This window comes from Crocuta crocuta, unplaced genomic scaffold (assembly GCF_008692635.1).
Source record: "Crocuta crocuta isolate KB4526 unplaced genomic scaffold, BGI_CrCroc_1.0 scaffold619, whole genome shotgun sequence".
In the NCBI taxonomy this organism is placed as follows: Eukaryota; Metazoa; Chordata; class Mammalia; order Carnivora; family Hyaenidae; genus Crocuta; species Crocuta crocuta.
The window spans coordinates 1,146,815-1,161,594 of record NW_027533395.1 but is presented as its reverse complement, the minus strand read 5'-3'; the positions used below and the strand labels follow the sequence as shown (position 1 = coordinate 1,161,594).

Sequence of the window (14,780 nt, the reverse complement as noted above, 5' to 3'; positions counted from 1 at the left end):
AATGTTAATTGAAGACTTGACTCTCTGCCTTAAGGGCAGGCTTGTGTGAGTTGTGTTTTTCCTGAACACTCTGGCACCTGAAGCACAGGGCTGGCTTAGGTGCCCTCAGGTACTTGTTGAAGGAATGAGGCTTCTTTTGCTACCTCCAGTTCAGGAATTGCCCAGGCAAGACCTTGTTCTGTGAAAGGGCCAGTGGGTCGCAGAGCAAGAGCTCAGCCTGTGTAGGTGCGGCACAGGACTGATGGAGGGGCAGCAGGAGATGGCAAGACAGTCGAGGCCAGATGTGGCTGGGGCCAAGCCAGCTGTTCTGAGCAGCAGGGTCACTTGTCCCCTGCTGTTGGTCTGGGCTGCTCCCAGAGGGAAGAGGCGGCTTCAGGAGCCATGTGGTGTGGTTGGGAGGTCTGCTCTCGTGCCTCTGAACTGTGGGTGTTTGGACCAACCACCCTTTGTAGACTCTTCTGTAGAGAATCTCTTTGAACCTCTGCTGCAGGGCCTGAGGGTGGGAATACTAGTTCCTACCAGCCCAGGTCAGTGGAAGAGTGGGGTGACCGTCGATGACATTGTGATAGTACTGGGGGCTAGATCTCCGTGTTGGATACACGGGTACAATATTTGACCTGACTGTACCCTATAAGCCATGTGCGAATACGGTTCACCTGGGCTCTCCGAGACTCCATTACGTATGGTGACGATGGTCAATGCCGGCTTGATCTGTGCTGGGAGGGTGGCCGGGAGGCAGGGCTGCACAGAGAGGCATGTGCTGTGGGTGGTTCAGCCTTGTTCCTTTTCGTCGGTCCCACGTCCTGCTGGGTTGCAGTGTTAATAGTGGAGTAGAGTCCTGGAGAGGATCCGCTTCTAGGGTGTGCAGGCAGGGCTCTGAAGGTCTGAGTCCAAGGCAGAACGGGTAGAGGCCACACAGACGGGGCTCCCACCAGCCCCTACTTCTTCTTAAATGGAGTAGCCCTCCCACCTGCTGCCCCATTTCCTTTTTCATAAATCTGTCAAGAGATGCTACTTCACACATTTTCTGTTGCTTTTTTAAAAAAAGCTAGAGAACATTGTTCTGGGGGAGTTGTTCTGTTCCCCCTTTTACAGACAAGAAATGTGAGGTGACAGGCTTGCCCAAAGTGAGCCCTCTTGTGCACAGCCGAGCTGGCCCTGAGTGCCGGACTCCTGTGGCCCAGCTCCTGGGACCTCCCGCGCGCCACAGCGCTGCCTGCCTTGGTGCCTGCCCTGGCCTGTGCCCTGGGCATTCTCGCCTGGCAACAGCCCTAACTCCTCACTGTCTCGCTCACCCAGGCACAGATCATTTGTCAACCGGCCCTTCTGTTTCTGGGTCTCCTGTTTTTCATTCTTTCAAGAGCTGTTTTTTTTCTCTCCAGGGTCTGGATCAAGGCTCTCTGAAGGGCTGGTCCTGAGGGACTGTGGCTGCGGGCCCGGTGGTCATTTCCACTGCTAGAGTCCACATTTCTGGCCTTTGGACACCTCAGCACTGACTCCAGATAAGCTGTGGGCTGCCTTCTTTCTGTGCCTCTCTAGCCTCAAAGCCACCCGTGAGCAGAGGGCTGTCTTTCCTCTGCTTAGCTGGGTGGTAGGGGCTGCTGTGGCAGCAAGGATAGACAGAAGTGTCTGAGGAGTCAACAGTCTCCCTGTCACGGCCCCCAGGAGAGTCTCTTTCCCTAAAGCTTCCCTACTCAGAGGTGTCCGTGAAGGCCCAAACTGAAATGTGAGCTCCAGCCCCAGGCCCTTTGGGGGCAGTGGGACAGACACAGCACTGTAGCCCTCTGGCCTCCCTCATCCTGCCTCAGCTCAGTCATCCATCCTTTCCCTATTCTTTGCATTATAAATACAGGTCTGTGGTGCTAGGCACAAGCCAACAGTATCGTCTTGCTTGCCTCCACCTCCCAGAAAGCTATCTGGGGCCACTGGCTCTGACTGGGGAAGACTCCGGTTGGGTGGGTGATGATGTAGGTCCCTCCACCAGGCCCCTGTCCCAGCTGCCCCCACCAGCTCTGGTCTGGCTCACCATGGGGCCCAATTCAGAGGCCTCTTTTGTTTGACTTGCACAGAGCAGCCTGGTTCACCATTCCCACATGCCGAAGTTTCCCCACCATTCACTGGGAAGGCTGAAAAGCCCTCAGCTAATTGCGTTGGGCTGAAAATTACCACTTCCCTGCGTTCCCCTGCTGCTGAGGACATTTGTGTCACTGCTGTATTTAGGGGGAACAAAGGCCCCCTGTGGGGAGAGCCCAGGTACGAATGTGGGATGGGGGGAATAATTGCAGTCTCTCCAGGTGAAAGCCCCTGTTAAACTTCAGTAAGTCAATTAGGCTTGGGGGGGGGAGGAGGGCAGAGACCCCCATGATAAACTGTTCCCACCAAGCAATTAAAGAAAATCATTTTAGCTTTGAGGAGAGAAACTGCTTATTAGAAATTTTGTGGGTCCCCCCCTTCCCTATCCCTGCCCCCACCTTGGGATGAAACAACAAAACGCCTTCCTCAATAGAAGTGTTTCTCCTCCTCCTACTCATTGTGTGGCCTGAAAGCACTTACCGTGGGAGGGCAGAGGGAGGAACACAGACAGGCCAAAGGGGGGAGAAAAATGGCAGGGGCTTAACACCTGGGCTGGCTAAAAATCACAAGTGCTCCATAAGACTGGGTAGAGACTCCTGCGGGCACAGTGCTTACGCGGGCTGTGGGGCGGGTATAGTGGGTGGGACGTGAGTGCGTCCACAGACCTGCTCTCCTGTCCTCCTGGGGTGGGGGGGACATCAAGCAGTGGCAGTGGGTGTGTCTGTATGATTATGTGTGTGGCATCTTGGGTGCCCCCTTCCCAAAGGGAGCAAACACAGGCTGTGTGTGTGCGCGTGTGTGCGCGCGCACATGCATGCATGTGCTTATGTGTTCCTTCTCAGCGAAGGGTGGCAAGGCTAAGACAACCCAGCTGGGCATGTACCCCTTCCCAAGGCTGTGACTGGGCCCATGTTCTCTCTCCTCCCAGGAGCCAAATACCAGCACCTGGGAGTTGAGCCATAGCATAGCTTTCCGCCTTAGACAGTAGGCAGCTGAGGGCTGAGTGGCTAGCAGCCATCTGCTGGCCCTGGGCTAGGACGGGGCTGGGGGGAGTGATGGATGGACATGCTAGTCCCACCGTGTTCTTCCCCGTGTTGCTTGCGTGGGGGTGAGGTGTGGAGACTCAGCTGGAAAGAAATTGGGGGCCTGGCACGTACTTTCCTGGTATCTGACTTGGCTATGTAGCTTATGGCGGGAGTCTCCAGGTGGTGATCTCCCCCACCCCCAATATGTGATGAGAAACACAAGGTAGAAAGACAAGGTGGTCTTATCTGGGGAAGATGGTGGGGAGGGACATAGACTTTTGAAGTCGATAATTTGGGGATTTACAAGTGCGTGTACATGTGTGGAGCCACACATCACGGTAGTATAGGTGCCACACCCTGCCCTGCCCCAAATCTTGGTACTTCAAGGGAGGGCCTGGTGGCGCTGATGGTGGGCATGGCATTGAGTCAGGTACGGCCCTGGCTTCAGCGTTTCCCTGTGGCTCATGATTATTATTATTGGAACATTATTCCAGTGTTCCAAAGAGGTGAAATTAAACATCGTGGGGTTGACTTTTCCCAGAAAACAAATATGCCAAGTTATTTGCCTACCAAGGGGCCTTAGGAGGTAGGATTTGGTGCCTACAGGCTGGCAGTGGGGAGATGAGGGCTGTTGACAAAGTCCCAGGTGGGATCGTGGAGGTGAGGTTTTATGGAGAGCAAGGGCTGGTTAGAGTTTTGGGGGTTTTGGGAGGGTGTGGAATAGCTCGGAGATCAGCAGGAATGGGGATGCTGCTCACCATGATGGGCTCCACATGGCGGCTGCTGTAAGGGGACCGGTCTTCAGAGGAACATGAAGCTCAAATACACGTCCCATTTCGCTTCAGATGTTTTGTATGTAGTATAGGTGTGTACGAGCACACACACAGGTGTCTGTTTACATACTATATAGTGACGTATCTGTAGAGTTTTTATCTAACCAATGATCTTGTTTGTTATTTTATGCTCCAGAATGTGGTTTTCCACGAATGGGCCTTGGTTTCTGCATACCTAGTTTCTGATTTGTGACTTTACATGGCTTTCTGACCTAGGTCTACGTTCATTAAAGAGAGTGCTAGGGTTTGGGGGGACTGCTTTAGGTATGTGTGCCATTGTTTTATTTCTGGTTTTGGTTTTTGAAGAAAAAGAAACTTTTGCCTGCCCTGTGTGGATTTCTGCTTGGTTCCTCTAGTGTTTTGTGTGTATGTGAGAGAGAGAGACCCAGAGGGGTCCAGCAGTGGGACACTTGAGTTTGCTCATCTGGCCAGAGCTTTTTCCTCTTGGTTTGGGGGCTGTTAGTGTTGAGTCGGGGTATGGAAATGATAAAAGGAGCTGCAACAAAGGGGTTGCTTGGGGTTACAAAGTCTTACTCTGTGTGTGTGTGTTTGTGTGTATTTTCTGAAATTTCTAAACACTCTCAAAACACAAAGAGAAAACAGTAGAATTAACGTCCACGTTCTCATCTCCGTCTTACCAATTGTTCTATGGGCTTCTTTAATTCAGGTCAGATAGGTACTGGGACCACATCTCTAAATGGGCACCCCTCAGGGAGCTGGCACTCCAGGGGTCCCAGGTGGTGGGCCATCAGAGGTGCCTTACAGATTCTGGCAGAACCTGTGCCCTCCCCAGATAATTCAGTCCCTCAAATGCATCTTTATATCTGGTCAAGAGTAGCATGCTCTTGGGGCGCCTGGGTGGCTCAGTCGGTTAAGCATCTGACTTCGGCTCAGGTCATGATCTCACAGTTCGTGGGTTCAAGAGCCCTGCATCAAGCTCTGTGCTGACAGCTCAGAGCCTGGAACCTACTTTGGATTCTGTGTCTCCCTGTCTCTCTGCCCTCCCCTGCTCATTCTCTGTTGCTCTCTGTCTCTCAAAAATAAATGTAAAAAAAAAAAGTAGCATTCTCTCTTCGACTGAGCCAGCCAGGTGCCCTTATTATATGCTTGTGTGCAGCCTGCCCCCTGGCCTCTTGCTGGGAGTGGGAGAGTAGGTTTTGCCTGGCCCTCCCCTTTGGCCCTGGGGGAAGAGAACACTGCATCCCCTTTTGAAGTTGCTGGCCAGCCTGTGCTGCCCTGTTCTCTCTGCCCTCCTCTTAGACACACCAGCTCTCGATGTCACGGCTGAGGTGTCCTCAGCCAGGCCTCAAGGTGTCCAGCAGGTGCCTGGTAATGCCTGTTGCGCGTCTGTCAGCGAGGGGCTTTCAGATGGGGGAGAAGCTCGGCAGCTGCTGAACAGAGGCTGTGACAGGGTCAGGACCGATGGCTTGTGAGTGACAGAAACCGAATCCACATTTACTTAAATAAAACTGGGAACGTTTGGCTCATGAAATGCAAGGGTAAAGCTGACAGCCAAGCGCAAGGAGGAGCACAGATACAGGGGCTCAGGAGTCGCAGGACCCAGAGGCCACAGCACTGCCAGGACTTTATCCTTTTGGGGTACTCAGCTTTGTTTCTTCCTGGACCCCGCTCCTGTCTTCTTCCCAGCTCCGCAGCTCATTCTGGAGGCTGCCAAGGTCCCCTGAGTTTAACCACTCCTAGTTTAAGTCATGGTGAGTGACTGGCTTCTAAAATTCCCAGAGCAGAGACCCCTTGGCCCAGCTTGGGTCAGTCGCCCACCTCTTGATGTGTTAGGGGCGGCCGAGGAGGGAGCGTGTGTAAGAACATAGGAAATCCCTCAGGAACCTCACACGGGGAGGGGATCGTAGGCCCGACAGAGCAATGGGTGTCCACTATTTTCATAAAGACCAAACTACTCAATGACATCTGGCCCTGAAGTGTCTGTGGGAATGGCATTAATATGTGGATGGTGACTGAGCGCACAGCCTTGGCCACCAGCTCTCAAACGAAGTCAGACTATGGAGAGAGCTGTCAAACTAGAGCCTATCACCTCCTCTTCCTCACATTATAATTGGTCTGCTGACAAGAGATTCCTCCTTTGTAAGCTGTTAATGATGTCCTTACAAAAACCGCTTTCCTGACAAACCACACAGGAGAAAGGACTCAGCTGCAGACACATGAGGCGGGACAAATGAACAGTGAGAGGCTCAGCCAGTGGGGCAGAGGCAGAGAGAGTCTGGAGCCAATTCCTGGGACGGCACAGGCCTGAACTGGCCAAGCCTCCTCCAGGTAGAAACAACTAGCAGGAGGCCCGAATGACCCTCAAGGAGGACAGTTTACCTCACAGAATAGAGTAGAAGACAGACTCCTGCCTGCTCCCTCCTTAGTGCTATTATCAAGAGGGCAGGAAATCTTGGGGAGGAGCAAAGCTCAGGTCTGCATTCCTGGTGCCGCTAGCCAACCTGGGAACAAGGAGGTTCCTTGGAACTTCACTTTCCTGGAAAGCCCTGTAGTGGAGGTCTTGCAGGAAAGGACCTCGGTACCCTTACTTTTCACCTGTCCCTCTCTCTGATTGTTCCACGTCCCCCGTAATGTAAGCCTCAGTCTGTGTGGCCAAAGTGAGGACTCTGGGGCCCTTGTCTCCTGTCATGGGGAAGGAACGGGCACAAGTTATTGGTTGGCTTTGCACACCAAGGTCTGCTGTGGGCCCTTCTCTGTGAGGGAGCCCTTCCTCCTTGAGGGATGGGCTTCACCTACTGTGCACACAGACCCCTCGTCCTCTCCTTTCTTCTTGTCATGGTCCTACTTTTGAAGCCTTGCTGTGCATAATTTATGGTGCATACCAGGCCTACTGACGTGTCAACCTCCATGCCACCCCTTTCCTTCTCCTCAACTCCACCCCACCCCTGCCTGGTAGCCTTCAGAGTCATGGTGGAACCTGCCACAGCAATCAGACAAGGTTGAGGAGTTTAGAGTTTCACCTCCCCTTCTCCTAGCTTGTTTTTATTTATTTGTTTGTTCGTTCGTTCATTCATTCATTCAGAGTGGGGGAGGGGTAGAGAGAGAGGGGACAGAGGCATCAGCACAGAGCCTGATGCAGGGGTCAAACCCATGAACTTCAAGATCATGACCTGAGCCAAAGTCAGCCACTCAACTGACTGAGCCACCCAAATTCCCTACTCCTATCTTATTCTGATGAAAGGGAAGAGGTCCAGGGTTGTGGGTGTTGGCAGTGAATCCACAGGTCGACATTCACGTCCTCTGCCTCTCTGGTTTTAGTTTGCTGGATGTCACTGTGGAACTCTTTTTCATTGGTGGGTCAGTAGGGCCTCTCTTTAAGCCTTGCTAGAGTTATGAGGCCACTGGATGACGAAAGACCATATAGTCAGGGGTGGGTTGTGTGTATGGGCTCCCCTGATCTTTGTTTCATCAGAAAGAACCTCTTTCTAGAAGGTCTGGATTGTGCTTTGATGCTTGTCACATGAAAATGACTGCCCCCCATTGGTGTTTACGGAACATTGAAAATAAAAATAAGATCCAGGTTAATCTCTTGGGACTCCATTGCTGGGCCTGAATCTGACAGTAGGTCAGGGATATAAGGTCTTAGGATCGTAGGTCACATAGATTTCTCTTTACCTGACCTTTTCTTCTTCTCAGTTGGTGTTTTAAACACTTAATGCTCCTGCCCATATCTGGACTGACTCTTAGTTTCAAGGTCCCTCTGTGGTTTGTTAATGTGGGTATGTTTAGAAAGAATCAGATTGTAAAATAAACACGTTGAGTTTATGTCCGGCATATTCGTGCACTTCTCCAGGTGAGCTCTGCCCTCTTCTCTGTTTGTGGAGCCCCTATTGATCCTAATGGTTCTCATCATCCTCCACCTCACGCCCCTCTTCAAATACCAGCCCCTCGTGTTCATCAGGGGCTGAACAAACCTGAACAAACATCGGATCTGGTCCGGCCTCAGTCTCCCCAGTGATCACCAGACTATGTGGGCCACCCATGCCCGGAAGAAGGTGTTAGCAGCCTGGTGGCCTTGGGCCTGACCTAGACTACTGTGATGCCAAAATGGGCCGCCTAAAAGGAAAAAGTGATTTATTTTGAAGTTGGAAACCTATTTTGTCATTCAGGCTTAGTTGGTCATAGCAGCAACCGTTATTTGAGTACCCACTCCATGCAGGGTACCGCTGGAGGGTCAGTCGTGGCCTTGGCCTCTGATGGCTCCCCTGGGGAGTACAGAAGCTCACCTGTTGGCAGAAGCTTGTCGTTGACCTTTTTATACAGAGCGGTCAGGAAGCAGGCATTTAGAGGAAAGTTTCAGCAGGGGTGAAATTAAGAGATTCTCATAGGCTTTAACCACTCGGAAGGCCTCCAGGTGACAGGTCTGTGTCGGAGGGCACCAGCCAGGTCCGGGATGGGACCAAGAGACACTGCGGTTTGTGGCAAATGCAGAGTGGCTCTGAATTCAGTGTGCCACTGTGTAGACATCTCATCTTCCAGGCAACTTGAATATTGTTATTACCACCTTCCTTTTCTCCTTTTCTATTTTGTTCTATTTTTATATAAGTAATAGATAAATATGTTCCAGTTGTAAAAGGTTCAAACACTAAAATACATAAAACATAAAAAGTCCCCTTCAGTTTCCAGNCTGGTACATGTGACTCTACATCTTTTATTTGAAACAAATAGATCATATAATTTAATGGTATACATATATATGTGTGTATGTACACACACGGTTTTGCTTTGTTTTGGGCTCATCATGCATTTGTTCCGCAACTTGAATTTTTCTTCTCTCAGTGGTTCACCAGGGCCTGTGCTGTGACTCACACAGCTTTAGCACGTTTTTTGCTCATTAATCTACCTGTTTCCCCGGTGATTTGTAAGATTTCTTTATATGTTCTGGATATGAACATTTTGACTGTCATAAATGTTTGGTAATTCCTTTCAGCTGATGTTTATGGCATCTTCTATTGTGTGGAAGTTCGGCTGTTTGGGGAGGAGTTCTGTCCTCTTACCTTTTTGGCCTCAGAGTTTTGTTTCATCTTAAGAATGTCTTTCCCACTCCAAGATTCTGAAAGTAACTTCCTGGATTTTCTTGTAATACTTTTATGGTCTTTCATGTAGTTTTGAAAAGTATTTATCTCCTTAATCCATATAGAATTGAAGTCTGCTCTGAGGTGTAGTACTCTAGTTTTTTTTTTTTTAATTTATTTTTAACGTTTATTTATTTTTGAGAGAGAGAAAGCATGTGCAAGAGCAGGGGACAGGTGGAGGGAGGGAGAGAATCCCAAGCAGGCTCTGCGCTGTCAGCACCGAGCCCAATGTGGGGCTGGATTTCACGAACTATGAGATTATGACCTGAACAGAAATCAAGAGTCAGACGCTTAACCAGCTGAGCCAGGAAGGTGCCCCGAGTTTGATATCCTTTTCAAACGTGTATTCTGGGGTGTGTCTCCGCTTTACTGACTAGTTCACACTTTATTTGCTGTCTTTAAAAGCCATGTTTAGGATTTACTAATTCCTTACAAATATATAGGTATAGTTTTGGATTTTATTCTCGTCCACTGATCTATTTGTTGCTCTAGCATTAACGTCATGCTGTAGCTTTAGAGTATGTTTGCTATCTGGTAGAACAACTTTCTTCTGGGGGCACCTGGCTGGCTCAGTCTGTAGAGCATGCGACTCTTGATCTCAGGGTTGTGGGTCTGAGCCCCACATTGAGTGTAGAGATTACTTAAATATAAAATCTTTTAAAAAGCCCAAAACTTCTATTGTTCTTGTAAAAACATATTCTTGGTTATTCTTGTGCATTTCCACTTCCAGATGAATTTTAGAATCAATCAGTGAAGTAAAAACTCTTGTTTTGATGGGACTGTATTGAATTTATTGGTTAATTAGGGGAGAAGTGACAGTTTTATAATCTTGAGACTTTCTATCCAGTAACACAATAGATCTTTCTACTTATTCGGCAATTCTATGTCCTTTAGTAAAGCTTTATAGTTTTTTTTTTTCACATGGGCCTGTCCTGTCTTTTGTTGATGGTGTTTTTTTGTTAGGTTTATCGTTGGCTATTTTACAGTTTTCTAATTCTTTTTTGTGAATGTATTTCTGGTTACATTTTGGTTGGTGATTGCTGGCATGTAATAATAGCTAACATCTGTGGGTAAATATTCTATCTCCTGTAATGTTTATAACATGCCCGTGCCTAGGTATCCTAATCATTTCTATTTAAAAATTTTTTTTAACATTTTAATTTATTTTTGAGAGATAGAGACAGACTGCAAGAGCAGAAGGGGCAGAGAGAGAGGGAGACACAGAATCTGAAGTAGGCTCTGGGCTCTGCATTGTCAGCACAGAGCCTGACACGGGGCTCAAGCCCACAAACTGTGAGATCATGACCTGAGCCAAAGTCAGACGCTTAACCGACTGAGCCACCCAGGCGCCCCAGTTGTGATAACTTTTAGTTCAGTCTTTTGGATTTTCTCAGCAGACCATTATATTGTCTGCAAATAATGACCATCTTGATCCCTTCTTTTCCATTGCCTCTTGTCGGACACACAGCGGTATGAGTATTATATCGTCGTTTCTCAGTAAGTCCAGCCCAGCCAACTTTTCCTTTTGTGCTGGAGCCCATTGCCATTTCTTCCTCTCGGAATCAGATGGAGCCATTCTCGTGTTTAGAGGCCGTGCAGATGGAAAGCAGAGCATAGAAACTCTTCCCCCTGCAGCCCCCAACACATCTTGTTGTGAGTACCTTTGTTCTCGGTATCCTTAATTTTTCCTCTCTTGTGAATTCTGTCCTTCTATCATTCATGTTTCTAAGTCTACTTATTGAGTGGAGTGAGTGCACTTGGGAAGAGCAACCACCTACCTCAAGCTTCCTTTTCTCTAACCTGGGCCAGGACCTTACATCTTTGGTCAGACTGAGCTTTTACCATTGGTGGAAAAATTTTTAATGAAATTTAAAATGAAAAAATGGGGGCTATTTCCCAGCTGTAGGACTGCACTCATCCACAGTGCAGCAGCAAACTTGCTTTGTTGGAGTTTGTTAGAGTAGCAGTGGGAGTGTGAACATCGGAGCCCGGCCTCTGGGTGCCCTGTCTAGAACCTGACCTTCTAGGTGGCCACTGGGACTGTCTTGTCCTGATTCACTTGAGCTAAGAGAGGTGTGTGTGTGTGTGTGTGTGTGTGTGAGAGAGAGAGAGAGAGAGAGAGAGAGAGAGAGGGAGGAGGGAGGGACTGACTGAGCGGGGTGTCCCAGGTCTCTGCCAGCTGTGGGCATCAGGAGTTGCTCTTGTTCCCTATTGGCCAGTGCCTAGTTGGGAGAAAGAGGCCAGCGGAGCCCCTCACTTCTGATCTGGGCTTCCTGACTAACCTTGAGCTACTGGTCAGTCCCAAAGCTCCAGTCCAAGGTGTGTCAGGGCCACCGTTGCTGACACCTGCTCTAGCAGAAAGCTCGCTTTTGGGTCCACCTGTTCTTGGCCATGGATCAGTAGATCGGAGTGTCTGGTTATGTTGTGTTTTCCCTTATAAGGCATAGATAATGTTTTTCCCTTTAAAAAGTAGCACCTGCTTATTAAATAAGATTTGGAACATTAAATTTTTTTTTTTTGCACGGAGCCCAATGGGGGGGCTGATGTGGGGCTCAATCCCATGACCCTGGGATGATGACCTGAGCCAAATTCAAGAGTCTGCTGCTTAACCAACTGAGCCACCCAGGCGCCCCTGAAAAATCAAATTTAAAAGAAAGGATTGCTATTGCCCAATCAATCACTTTTAGCATCTTAGTATGTTTCTTTCCACGCTTTCCTTTTCCATCCGCAGGCTTTCAAAAAACAGTTGTATTAAGGCTGTTTGTTCTCGACTTTTTTTCTTGTAGTAACATCCTAAGACTGTTGCTTGTACTCCTTGGAAGCATCGTTTTGGATGACTGTGTAATATTCCATTAAGTTGATGGACCATCATTTATTTAACATCTTTTTGTTCTTGACCCCTTGAAGGCCTCCTTTCTGTTAACCCATTTTGGTTCAGTCATCCATGAAGTTGGCTGAAGTTCTTTTGAATTTATATTTTCTGTCTGCGCCATTTCTTTGAGGTAACAGTATGCCGGCTGCTATGTGAAATGGACCTTCTTCTTATTTGCCTAAAACTTCACTTGTTCAAGCTTCCGTGAGGCCCCTCAGTCTCCTTATCCCTTGGTTTGATGAACAAAGTTGTATTTCCCTTCCCCTCCCTGGTCATACAGCTTTAGTTTGGGGCACCCCCCCCCCAGCCTTCACGGGCAGGCGCTGCTGTTCGTGGTAGGCCCCCCAGTGTCCTCCTCTGTCCCTGATGTGACCCTCAGCCTTCTGGTCTGCATTCAGGAGGCTGCTTCCCCAGCTGCAGTGTGCGATGTTTGCTAGAGAGAAAACAAGATTTTTTTGCCCCTTTTTCCCTTCCCAGACACATATATTTCTCCTCCCCGTGGGTGGCCTGGAGTGCCCTGTTGGCTGAATCTTGGGAACTGGCTGTCTTATACTTCCACCTGCCCCAGCCTGTGTCTGTCCCCTTCCCAACTTCTGTTGACCTCCTGTTCCCGCCCCACCGGTCCCTCCCTCACAGTGCTGTCCCTGCACTACTGCTCCTGGCCTCCCCTCACCGGGTGAGTTTGTGTGACCTTCGCACTGCATTCAGGCTTCGGGACTTAGCTGCTGTAATGATGTCAGCGGCGCAGGTTAGCAGATGGCGGCCGCAGCAATGAGACCTGACATGTTCTAATGACTCCCTCCTTCCCACTCTCGCCAGCCGAGCCGATGGAGGGGCAGGGGTTTCCTTGAGGCATTTTAGGAGGGGGCCAAGGGAAATCGGGGGGCCCCCAGGTGCCGATGAAGCCTGTGACCTTTGCTGCTATAATATCAGTGTTTCACAAGCAGGGCGGTTCGGGAGCCCACTTGCAGCCCATCAAAAATTGATTTAATTGCAATTTTTCCTCCAATTAGGAGCAGTGGAGCCTGACTAATTGGAGTAATAGAGAGTAATAAGGCTCAGATAAAAAGCCTTCCTCGGCGGCCTTTGTATCTCGTGTCAGTGCCTGTCAGAGGTCAGAGAGCTTGCATATTCTATTAGGCAGCCCGGCCTTCATTTGTACAAATTAGTTTACCCAACAGTAATTAAAATGCCAATGCGGGTTGAAGAGAACTGAATACACTTGATGGGCATGTTGGTGAATGATGTGACAGCTCTGGTGGCCTCCCTTGCCAAAGTGTGTCAGCCCCGGCTCGGAGGCGGCTGGGGCCTGGGCCAGCTGGGTGGCTCTGGGCCAGCCGCGGGGCACAGCTGCTAAGCACACCACTTCTGCTGCCTCCTCAGGGCCACTCGGTCTCTCCTTTCTTCTTCCAGGTGGAGCCATTTGTTCAGTTGTCCATTTGTTCATTCAACGAGAGCTTCCAGTGTGTGTCAGGCATTGTGCAAGGTGCTGGGGAGAGAACATGCTGGGCAAGGGTAGGTTCAAATTCCAGCCCTACTAGCTGCCCCTGTGGGAGCCAGAGCAGGGTGCATTTCCTCCCCGGGCCTCAGTTTTCTCATCTGTAAAATAGGTAAAGTGGTACCGGTGCAGGGTTACAATGATTAGATGGGATGATGTTTGTGAAACCCTTCCTCAGAACCTGGCACCTAGTAAGTGTTCAATAAATGACTAATGTAATTACAAGGGCCTGGATGGAGGCAGAGGCAACAAGAATGTATCTTCTTTTCACTGCTCATGCCCAAATAATTTCCCTTCCTCCCTTTCTCCTCTCTTCTTTTCCATATTTTCTATTCCTCAACTTGAGTACCAGCATCCCTAAATCTCCTGGTGTCTCTCTCTGATGTGAGGGCTCCCATGTCTGCTTCTTGGGCCTGATGATGATCTCTGTGATGCCAGGTTTGCTTGAGCTTGGACCGGGGAGCCAGGAACGTAGGCTGGGAATCTGGACAGGGTCTGGGGCCAGATGAGAAGTTGGAGAAGGCTAGCTTCTAATAAGGGCTTTCTCATCCCAGAAGAGTAGAGTTGATAGAGTCAGAATGACTTTTAGACCCGCCAGCTGAGAGCGTGCATGCGTACTTGTGCACAAGTGTGTGTGTGATGTGAATTTGTAGGTACTGTTGGCACTTCTCATCTGTTATCTGGTTGTGGTGCTCATGAGGGATTCTACTGCCCACCAACGATGTATGACTGTGTCATGTGTCATTCAGTCCGGTGATTTGGGAATTATTTCTTTAAGAAGCAGCGGGACCCCCTTCATAGCCCACATGCCTAGCTTCCCCAGCCTTGTTGGCTGTGAACTTGGAAGGCCCTTTCTGTCCAGTCCTACAGAACTGTACTGAGTACCTCTTTGAAGCCCGGCACCGGCTGGGCACCGGAGTTTACAGGAGTCCCCAGATGGCCCATGATCTCAAAGGGAAGATGGGGAAATAACCCCCCCAAATACTAGTTGTCCCCTGAGGGCAAGATAAAGCATGGTAGGGACCCAGAGAAAGGGTGGTCACATCACCTGAGAGCTAGCAGCTTCTGCCTCGGCCAGTTCATGGGCTTGCTGTCCCCATCCCTAGGATCCCTAGAGAAAGAGAGGGATCAAGGGTGAAAGCCATTTGCATTTTCTCTTCTTTCTGGGGAGAGCTGACTTTTTCAGTAACTGCAGCCTCTAAGTTGAGATTGTAACAAAGACCTTTTAATGGGTCAGACTCTTTGAGTTGTCCCTTCGGAGGTGCCACGGGGGGCTGGTGCATGTGTTCGCTGAGGGCCTCTCTGAGCATTCAATGAGAACCTCTGGCCCAAGTGGCGCAGGGCCTGGCGCTGTGAAGGGTGGGGAGATCTGGTGCAGGATGA

General features: G+C 49.6%; 1 protein-coding gene across 5 annotated transcripts in view; it reads left to right on the top strand.

Annotated features, from left to right (window-relative positions):
- FBXW4 (F-box and WD repeat domain containing 4) overlaps window positions 1-14,780 on the top strand; it is a 79,240-nt gene that overhangs the window by 48,734 nt on the left and 15,726 nt on the right. For 3 of the 5 annotated variants that reach the window (XM_077748408.1, XM_077748407.1, XM_077748410.1), the window contains one exon: window positions 13,313-13,414. The exons of the other annotated variants lie outside the window; for them this stretch is intronic. In XM_077748408.1, coding sequence (XP_077604534.1) covers window positions 13,313-13,414 — 102 coding nt within the window. The remainder of the gene's footprint in view (window positions 1-13,312; window positions 13,415-14,780) is intronic. 5 annotated transcript variants of the gene reach the window in all.